At 38.6% G+C, this 11085-nt stretch overlaps 1 protein-coding gene across 2 annotated transcripts; it reads left to right on the top strand.

Annotated features, from left to right (window-relative positions):
• The first annotated feature begins 1886 nt into the window (after positions 1-1886).
• On the top strand, positions 1887-10859 carry ndfip1l (Nedd4 family interacting protein 1, like). 2 transcript variants are annotated; one of them, XM_084940650.1, is made up of 8 exons: positions 1887-2072; positions 3961-4048; positions 4499-4629; positions 6651-6710; positions 7250-7337; positions 7443-7567; positions 7842-7908; positions 9721-10859. In XM_084940650.1, exons 1-8 carry the CDS (start codon positions 2043-2045, stop codon positions 9822-9824), a joined length of 693 nt encoding a protein of 230 aa, XP_084796776.1. In that variant the 5' UTR covers positions 1887-2042; the 3' UTR covers positions 9825-10859. The 2 variants fall into 2 exon arrangements, with proteins under 2 accessions (XP_084796776.1, XP_084796777.1); XM_084940651.1 differs by lacking the exon at positions 6651-6710 and having other exon boundaries at positions 1891-2072.
• The last annotated feature ends 226 nt before the right edge of the window (positions 10860-11085 follow it).

The following is an 11085-nucleotide window of genomic DNA, read 5'->3' as shown; positions in this document are numbered from 1 at the left end:
AGGTTCAAATGAAGTGTTTTCTTGATTCAACAGGTCTGGCACTAATCAGGCCTGGGTTTGGCTAGTGAAATTGATCTGAACTTTCCAGAAAATATGGTTAATCACTGCTAAATCATGATTTCATAAATTAAATCATCTTTTAAAAAATTAAAAATTTAAAAATTTTGTATTTACTTGTGTTATCTTTGCCTAATATTAAAATTTGTTTGATGATCTGAAACATGTAAGTGTGACATACTATAGAAATATGTAGTTTATGAGACATAATCGTGGGATTTTGCTGCATTAAAAAATGCAATAATTAATGTACAATTTCAAGGTTATTTGACTTGAAGAACAGAACTAGTCCCAGGACATGTCAGTACACCTTGACAGAGGACTTTATACCAGTGATGTGTCGGTCGCGAACGAAATGGCTCTTAGAGCCGGGTCTTTGACGTGAACGACGCAGGCCGGCTCCTTATTGCGAGCCGTGGGTTTTTTTTTTCTTTCTCTCACCCTCTCGCTCTCGCACTTTTTTTCCGCTTCACTCCGCATACGAGCCTTGTGCTTTGCGCTGGGAAGAGGGGGGAGGGGCAGTAGTTACACTCGCAGTAGCACAGGAACAGAGCAGGAGGGAAAGAGAGAGAAAGAGAGCCAGGGACAACGACGTCACATTAGAAAGGTATAGTAATCATCCACAACTATTTTCAGTTGCGGATGATAAAGGATTTAGAAAGTTTATTCATGCAGGCCCATATGACAGAGAATGTGCATCTTCTTTTTGTTTTCATATTTTAATTTATATTCAATTGTGTTGTGGTTTGCAGTGTTTTGTGTTGTTTCATTTTAAATTTGTTTAAAAGGAAAAAGCTCAAAATTTAAATAGTTAAAAGTTGAAATGTGAATAGTTTGTTTTTGTATTATATGATTTATTTATTACATTTTATGTGGAGTGAATAAATAAAAGTATATTTACGGTGGCCCCTAGAGACAAAGCACGTACAAACTTCAAAACACGTACAAACTCCGAAGCACGTACAAAAGACAACAGAAGTGCTCCAGGATGCTAGGGGCAGTGTTGAGCTTTTGTTACCTAGTGGCTACACAAGCCAGCAAGTACCAACGACCGGATTTGGTGTGCGGTAGTAACAGGTAAATGAACACTTTTTTTTTTTAAATTATTTGAATATATATGAGTGCTTGTGTATAAATACACAAACAATACACATATGCTTTCAATTGTGTAATTTAAGTGATCTAGGTAGCTCTGTTTTGGAAGTTCAGTTAACTCTAGAAATGTGTTTTGGAGTTTGTACGTGCTTTGTCTCAAGGGGCCACCACATATATTTATATATAAACATATATAAATAAAACCACTTTTTTTTACATTAGTAATTCCTTTTGTGCATAATTTTATATTATTGTTAATAATAAATTATTTAAAGCAACAAAGCAACCTGAAGAGCCGGTTTGGAGCCGAAAGAGCCGGGTCTTTTTAGTGAGTCGAGCCGAAAGAGCCGGTTCTCTAAAAAGAGCCGGAAATCCCATCACTACTTTATACTTTAAACGATCTTAAATGATCTTGTTTCACTTTCACGACCGAAAGGTGGCAGTACAGGGTTTGTTGTGGCCAATGACGTCAATCAGTTGACGTACAAGAACTTCGTCAAGTAAGTGAGAACGTAGCGGAAACTGATTAATTACATAATAAAATAATTGCAATCTAGCATTAAAATGGAGCATGTTTCTTAATTGGAAATACGCGAACGAATACAAAGTTGTAAAACTGCAATGACAACATATTTTTAATTACTATGAAAAACCCAAAGTATTGCGAATTAGGCATCACAATGGATTTTATTTTGAAATGCTAACAGGAAACTTTTTGTATTTTGTCGGTCGCTAGTTTAACTTGACAGCATACAGGCACAGCCGAACGAGGAGTCTTTCCATTGTGGCGAGGACAGAGTTTACCGTTTGTACTGTTATATAATTTCTTACTCGTTGGGTGTCTTGCTGGCATACCTTTCTGTCGTTGATTGATAGCCGTTCGAGCGGGAATGGCCGAATCGAGCCCCAGATATCAGCAGGTAAGAGAAGGCTTAAAGTCAAGCTAAAAGACGTTAAAGCTTCAGTCGTAGGTACCGTCGTCTAAATGCTGTTAGCATCGAACTGTTAACTTCGAAGATAAAGTCGCCCAGGCGTGTCACTTCGTGTTTGAAAACAAGACGACAATTCCCCGTCGAATAAAGATGGATGTCGTCGATGGATTTAAGCCGATTAAATTGTGGGGATTTCTTATTTTAATCGTTTAAAGGGTTAGGTGTGCTAACGGGAAGCTAACGCGCTAACGAGACGCTAAGGGTTTTAATTACGCGTTACGTGAATTTTGAACCGGGTTTTTCTTTTGGTCTGTGATAATATGTGGGCGTCTTTTTCATATTGAATTACAGTCTACCGCGAAAGCTTGCCAGCTACTGAGTATTGTTTGGTAAATAAGGTCAACCGTTGAGCAATATCTCGATCACCTTTTGAAAAACGTGAGAGCATTTAAACCGTGGCTATCACCTGAGCTGCACCAATGGGTGTGTTTACTGTTGTTATTAGAGCACACAGGCCGTATTAGATGTATGTTCATGTTGGTGTTTGATATAATAACTAATGATCAGGTGCATAGAGGCTAATCTGAGTCTATGAATTTCTCACTGTGGGGGAAAAAATACTCAAGATCTATTGACAGTAAAGGGAACTATATTTATAGTCATATTTATATAGATAGATACTTTAAGCATCTCAAAAAAGGAAATTACTGTGTTACAGAAGCCAGTGTAAAGAATAAAAATATAAATATTATAATCTACAGTAAAAATACAACTGTTAAAAGTACCACAGGCCTGTAGTGAAGTTAAAGAAAACAAAAATAAGACTGGGATTGCGCCAAAGAGAATTTTAGCAAATGTGCACATGACATTAATAAATTAATAGGTACACTTTAATGTCTAAGCTACATAATGTATGATTAATACTCCTGCAGTCCTAGTGTTCCTGGAAACTGAGTTATGCCAATTCAACAATCAGTCTTAGTTTTAAACTCTTATTTTGGGGAAATAGGAGCAAATAAAGTCTCACTGTTTCTAAGTCATAACTGTGTTGGCCTAGTTTCACAGACTTACCTGCTAACAGTTTCCTTGCTAATAACAAAAAAGGAGAAATAAGAAACACATCACTGAACATCTTTTTTTTCTTTCTTTTTCCCAGTTCTGTATTTCTGATCATTATATCAATGCTGAGTTTTAAGTTCCTTTTAAGTAGGTCAGGATGTCCAGTGTTGTGCCACAACTTTCAAACATGCAGGCTTCTTCCCTGGCTCAGAATAGGCCATTGGGGAATGCCTGTGCACTTGACTGGTCTTCAGTTTTATATCCAAACCTTTGTTATGGGACTTAACAGAAATCTGTCTTTTCTTGTAACCGTGACAAATATGGAAGTTAAAAAAAATCTGTATAGGGGCCAGTGTGTTCATTTGGGCTGAATTTCTCAATAATATCAAAAGTCTGCTTAATAATTAATATTGTAAAATCTTAACCAATGAAGAAGTGACATCTGTATAGTTTCTTATGACATGTTTAGATTTTATTTAATTTAGTTGACTAGTTGTGGGATTTTTTTTTTAATATGCAATATTTAATCTGCTGTTAAAAAGCTATTTGACTTGAAGGGCAGAACTGATCAGTCCTAGGACTTGTCTGTGCATCTTGACAGCAGACTTCACACCTTTAGTTGTCTTAAACTGTCTTGTTTCACTTCTTTAGAAAGGTTTCAACATTAAAACAAGCAGGCTTTTTCCTGGCTCATAATCTGCCTTTGGCGAGCGTGGAGTTATTTTTGGCCACTTGATAGGCAAATATGCATATGGAGGGTTTACGCATATATGCCTCACAGCTTTAACTGTGAACTTAATTTATCTTCCTCTCACAGCTTACCAATGAGGAGGACTCAGAAGAGAGTCCACAGGTAGCGGCTGATGCTCCTCCGCCGTACAGCAGCGTCACAGCGGACAATTCTGGTAAAAATGATGTTTCCTTGGAGCTGAGGTCATCTGTAGTGGTGGCATGTTAGGGAATCACATTCATTTTGGTCCGCACAGGAGTGCCTGAGTAAAAGTCATGTATTAATAACTGCAGTGTACATTTTGTTGGAAAAGTAGTGAGCTAAATGCAACATGTAGCTGAGAAAGAATTGATGTGTTATTGGGCAAACTGTGTTATATTAGAATCCTCCAGAAGACACATGAGAGAAAATACAGAAAATTTCCTCTTTCACTGTTTCCATTTAGTCACCACTTACAGACTAACCCCTTTAAAGGTTTATGTGAATGTTTGAGAACACATGTTCAGTGTTAGCTTTAGTTTTGTCTTTGTCAACAAAAGGATTGGACCTGTTTAGAATCAAATAATACATTTCTTTCAGTTTTGTGCGTGCGTGTGTTTGAAACTGTGCTTTATTTCTTCGCTAGCGTTCTTTGACTGCAAGGAAGATGGGATTTTCCCCAAGCCTCCGTCATACAATGTAGCGACTACGCTGCCTTCCTATGATGAAGCAGAAAGAACCAAGGCTGAGACTAATGTTCCCCTGGTACCCGGAAGAGTGAGTGTCTCACTTTTTTTTTTTTTCTGCCTGCAGTCACATTCAGTACATACACTCTCTCACACACATACACTCGTACACTGATGCTTGAGCTTGAACACTTCCTGTGTTGTCTGCAAGGCACGAAGTCTTATCGCTCAGCTGTGGAATTTTTTTTTTTTAGTCTTCTTCATGTATGCGACTGTATCTTTTCTGCTCGTCTTTGTTACCGGATTGAACAAATGCAGATTCAAAAATGAAGAAAAACATTTCTTCTTGTTCATATCAAAGGGCATTTGCTGATATCTTTGCACTCAGTGCCCACAGCTAGCCGCAGTGTAGTGCTCACAGCCTTTTCTGATCTACTCTTTGTGCACTTGGTGGCTCGGATTGTTTACTCAAAATCAGAGTAAATATAGGTGCAGCCTTTCTCCTGTGTGACAAGCTTAGGACAGTCTGTAATGATGCAAAGTTTGGATTATATTTTCGTACCAGTAACTAACATGTGACATAGCTAAAGCTAGCCACATAAATCGATGTTTCTGGTTGGTGTTTGTACTGCTGTTATATCAGTCCCAGTGCCTTACATCACTTTTTACTTAGTGATGGAGATGTGTAGTAGCAGTATAAACTTTAAAAATGTTAGGAAGACAGACTAAAAGATGTGATAATATACTCACTGGCCACTTTATTAGGTGCACCTTTTTTACTATTGGCTTGGGCCCCGTTGACATCCAGAACTGTCTTAGTAATTTGTGGCATAGATTTAACAAGCTCATGGAATCATTCATCAGAGTCTTCGGTCCTTATTTGGTCCATATAGATTTGTCAGCTCTACATCCACAAGACGAATCTCTTGCTTGTTTCACCACATTCAAAAGGTTCTCTATTGGATTGTGATCTGGTGATTGTGGAGGTCCTTTGAGTACAGTGAACTCATCATGATGTTCAATAAACTTGATGATTTGGGGTTTATGACACAGCACATTATTCAGCTAGAAGCAGCTGTCAGGTTTTAAAGGGATGGAAGTGCAGTATATAGAGGGATTGAAACGGTCAACAACAGTACTTTGCGGCATTTAAACAAACTGTTGATACAAGGCAGGATGGATTTGTTCTTTCATGCCTTTTACACCAAATTCTGACCCTACCGTCTGAATACTGCAGGAGAGATCAAGACTCATCAGACCAGGCAACCAGTCTTCTGTTGTGTAATTTTGGTGAGCCTGTGTTAACTCTAGCCTTGGTTTCCTGTTCTTATCTGACAGCAGTGACACACTATGTGATCTTCTGCTACTGTAGCCCATCTGCTTCAAGGTTCAATATCTTGCACATTCAGAGACGCTCTCCTGCATCTGTAACGAGTGGTTACAGTAACACAGTAACTGTGGAGTCACTCTCGCCTTACTATGAGCTCGAAGCAGTCTGGTCATTCTCAGGTTAGCATTTTCTGAAATACTTAAATTAGCCCTGACACCAACAGTCATGCAGAGTCACTTAAATCACCTTTCTTTGTCATTCTGGTGCTGATGTTTGCACGGCAGCAGGTTGTCTTTGACCATGTCTACATGCCTCAATGCATAAAGTTGCTGTGGTCGGCTAATATTTAAATGAATAAGGAATTGAACAGATGCACCTAATAAAGTGGCCAGAGAATGAATGTTAGTGTAACTGCAATAGGTTGCTAAGAGGATTTTATCGTTAACATTATGTATGGGGTGTCTTATATAGTTTTAAAAAAGGGGAGATCACTCTTCATCCTCCACAGTATGGCAATAAATGGAGTTTTAAAAAGATTCAGTAGTTTAAACAGTCAGGTGCTGGTTTATTACAAGGAATTCATATCACACCTCTATCTCTCTCTCTCTCTCACACACACACAGACATGCGGAAACTAAGAGCATGTTTTTAGCTGTGAAATGGTGGCTCATGTATGACCTCTAGTGGTCACTGTGATGCACTGCATCTTACTGCATGTGGGGCTGCCCTGTTTGATCGCTGCTGTTGTGTTTCTCTGCCACACATTGCCTTGCGCTCAGCAGCAGCCTCAGCACAGGGACCGCCTGGAGACTTTTGACGATGTAATTCGCAGTTCACTGGAGGTAACTCGAAGAAGAGTGTACGATGAGAAGGAGTGCGTTTGGTCCTGGTTGTGTAGCTAGAGTGTGTTTGTATTAAAACCCTCAACCCCAGACCTTCCTGTGTGTTTGTGTATGTAGACTTTAGAGTGTTAACTGAAAGTTATGTAAGACCTAGTTCTGCTGGTGGCCTGCATTGAATCGGACACATGCCAGACTTTTAGGTAAAGTCACGCTGATAGTAATTAAGTCGGCTTGCTGTCTTGTGAAAGTTTCCATTAGTGTGTTGGTTGTTTGTTTTGTTCATTCTGTTTGTTAGGACGACTTGGTTTCTACCAAGAGATGCTCACCCAGGCTCAATCACAATTGGCTTTGTCTACATTCTAACTGTAGAAATTAAAATATAGCGGTGTGATGTGTTTGAATTTAAATTGTCAAAATTTGAAATGATTAAATGAAAGCCCGGGAAGCTCTGCTACTGTCGTGTGTTGCTGTGATGAAATTTTCTCGCTGATTAAACGCCTCACTGTTTTTGTGCTCCTTTGTTACTCACTCCATCACAGGATGAAGACTTTGTTACCAGAGATGACTTTGAAGATGCAGATCAGCTGAGAATAGGAAACGACGGCATCTTCATGCTCACTTTCTTCAGTTAGTTTCAAAATCTTAAACATGTTCTGTATTCATCAGCTCCTCTCGTCCTTGGATTTGTGCAGAGATGACTGACTTTTTCCACCTTCTCTCTCGCCCTTTCAGTGGCATTCCTGTTCAACTGGATTGGTTTCTTCCTGTCTTTCTGTCTGACCACCTCTGCTGCCGGACGCTACGGGGCCATCTCGGGCTTTGGCCTGTCCCTCGTCAAATGGATCCTCATAGTCAGAGTACGAGACGCAGACATCACGCAGCACACATACAAACACATAAACTGTGGTTTGATGTACGCACAAGCGAATCAAAAGCCCCAAACACCACTGTGGTATTTTAATGCCGTCTCTGTAGTGGCTGGCTTGTTGGCACCAAACTGTTTCCTCAAAGATCCGTTTGAGAACTGTGCTGCTTCCTTAATTCGCTTTTAAAATGAAGGACTCATTTGAGTGAAAGCTGGGCCAAATTTATTCTAACCCGTCATTTGTGTTGTTTCATTGGGTTTTTTAGTTCTCCGCATACTTCTCAAATTATTTCGATGGACAGTACTGGCTGTGGTGGGTGTTCCTGGTGTTGGGTAAGTAGTGAACCTCTGAATTTAAATGAATTGCACGCTTTGTCTTGAACAGGATAGTTACCATTACCTATAAAAGGTAGAAGTTTAGATATCAAATTCAATAAATAATACTTTATCTATATTTATCAATTTATTTTCAGTAAAGAAATGGGTAAATTGTATTGGCATGTTAGAGTCAAATAATTTACATTTAAGTCTCATTCACCCCTCTGTAAATAAACACAAACACTGTTAGCAGGCAAGACAAACAACACGAAAAGAAAATGTGTTTTTAAGGATAAGGTTTTCTTTTTATCAGACTCCCTTGATGCCATAGAAAACAATAACAACAGTGAAATTAAAGATGGGAGTAAAACTGGAAGGTCTGGGGTGTCTCAGAGTGTAAGGAAAAAAAAAAACATTCGATAAAACTACCTCTTAAAAAAATTACAGAAATGAAATGACAAGTACGTAACTTCACAAGTTGTTCACAGGATGAGAGAGAGGGAAACTATGAATATGAATCATGTGATATCTTTCATTGTAAAGCAAATATAGAAGCAGGTTGGCACAAAAGTTTAAAAGTTTTTTATTTTTCCTTAATTTTTATTATTCTGATGTTTTATTTATTACTCTGATATGTATATATCACTTTCCCCCCCAAAAGTTGGGGGCCATTTAAAAAATATAAATAAATGGAAATTTTGAATTTGATGGCAGCTGGATCATCTTTGTCCTCTTTAGTCCAGAAGACATTTCCTAAAGGAATTTCAAATTTCATTTCCTCTGACCGCAGAGCAGTTTTCCACTTTTCCTCAGTCCATTATAAATGAGCTTTGTCTGGATGAAGATATTTGTGGATCACATTCACATGTGGCTCCTTCTTTGCATGATAGATCCTTATCCTTCATTTATGGACGGCTCTGAACTGTTTTCACAGACGGCGATTTCTCGTGATTGTTTATGAGTCTATGTAGTGATTTCCCTCATTCCTGTTTTTAGTCCAGAGCAGCACGATCTCATACATCCAGTAGTGATTTTCAACCTCGTCCCTTACACACAGAGGTTTCTCTGCAAATCTTTTGATGATATTATGTACCGTTCTGCCCATCTTTACAAGTGAGGAACTCTGCCTCGCTCAAATGCTGCTTAAATATGCAATCATTTTTAATTAATTAATTAATTATTTTTTATAAAAGGCTGATGGTATATTGTTGTTTGTAAATGTGAAAAGTTGAGAACAAGGCGATCTAGAATTTTGAAATTGATACCATAGGGGGGTGTGTGTGTGTGTGTGTGTGCGTGCACTAGGAGGCTGAGGGGTGTCAATGGAGGCTGCCAGTATTTTACTGATCCGTCAACAGCTAGCCTAATTAGCTGTAAAATCTTCCACCTGTTGTTTCTTTTTCGTACCACTTACTTTTCCAGCCTTTTGTTATCTTCGTCCCGAATTACTGGAGACAATAAATCCCAAATTAGCCACTATTTCTCCTGAACCAATAAAATCTCTGTTTAAATGTTTGATATGTTTTCTTTATTCTCTTGGGAATAAAATGTAGGTTTATGAGATTTGCAAATCATCACCAGCTTCATTGGAATTGGTTTGCTATCACTTTACTTCAATTCACTTATTTATATAGCGGCAAACCACAACAGTCACTAAAGGCAATTTATGTTGTAAGATAAAGATCCTACAGTAATACAAAGAAAACCCCTTTATCTTTGTTTTGCTAGTAAGAGCAGCTGCACCTAGGGGCAGTGAAAGTCGTCACATGGAGATGTAGCATTGTTGTTTATTGGACTAGTCTCATGCCTCTTTCTTCCCCTCTTCAGGCCTCTTGCTCTTCCTCCGAGGATTCATCAACTATGCCAGAATCCGCAAGATGGCGGACACTTTCGCCACCCTGCCCCGCACCCGGGTCCTCTTCATCTACTAAACCCCTTCATTCTTTTGTTTTCTTGTTTCTACAGTGAGACACACTGTTAAGCGTTATTCAATCAGATAGGGAGAAAATATATATGTTTTTCCTCCCTCGGCCTAAGATGATTTGGACAATACCACGTCTGTTGTTCCCTCTTGGTGTAAATCTTTGACTGCTGAGAAATCTGTAAAACCCTTCAGCTGTTAGTGGTGAACTGTCAAGTGCTATTTTGCAATTATGAAGTGTGTAGTAAATGTATAAATGATGCCTTATTTACAATTTTACCATCTATTGGTATCTGCAGCATGCTTGGGTCCCTCTTTAACCACCAGGGGGCAGTCTTGCTTTTTGTTCTTCTCTTTTTGGTGGGGGAGTGGGGCACAATTGACTTCTAATGAAGTCATTTGTATAGATAAAGGTGTTTCTCATCCCAGGGGTCAATGGATAATTCTGGGGTTATGGGTTGATTTGTGTAATGTAAAATTATATATTTCAAGTACCAATTTAATGCTTTTAACCTTTTTGATGCGTTTTGCTCTTTGTCAAATGGTACACAGTTCAGGTAATATAGGGCTGTAAAGGGACAATTATTAGCTTTCTGTGGGTTCGAGGCTGAAAATATGGAAGAACATTTGTGTATGTCCATAGAAGATCAGGTGCCAGGCTTACTTCAGAGCATTTTTCCTCATGTATTTATAAACACTCCATGTCCTCACTGTAATTAGGAATGTTGTTTCCCCATTTGCTTTATATGTATATCGGCCTGATCACCCCTATATGCAGGGATGACCAAGCTTGAGGGATCACTGCTTCGCTTAAGGACATGTTGCTAGTCTGACACTGGATTTAGATGTGCAATTGGACACTTCGGTTCAAATAAATGACGCCAACGCCCTGTCTTAGTCACTGGCACCCAGTTGGTGTCCAGAGAGAGAGAGAAAATGTATTGCCAGATGTGATTTTCAAATTCTACTCTTAGGAGTGAGAAATATATTCATTAACGAGAGTTTTTCTTTGATGTAACAATGAAATAAACTTTTTTTTCATTAATGTGGAAGTGATTTTTATTTATTTTTGGTTCACTGCTGCACTTTGTTTTCACTGTATTGAGCCAGCTACTTAAAAATTTTAGGACATCATTTTGTGTTTTCAGTGTGGAATTAGAGAAGTTTTTTTACAAGACAGTGCAGTTCTGTGAAAAACTACACACACGCTTAAAGCTTCCGTAGGAGTTAAGAGGGAAAGTAGCAGCCAAGTGTTGGTAATAAAATGCACT

Source organism: Perissodus microlepis, chromosome 10 (assembly GCF_051167445.1).
Source record: "Perissodus microlepis isolate ML-2025 ecotype Zambia chromosome 10, ASM5116744v1, whole genome shotgun sequence".
NCBI classification, from domain to species: Eukaryota; Metazoa; Chordata; class Actinopteri; order Cichliformes; family Cichlidae; genus Perissodus; species Perissodus microlepis.
This window is presented reverse-complemented; position numbering and strand designations above follow the sequence as displayed.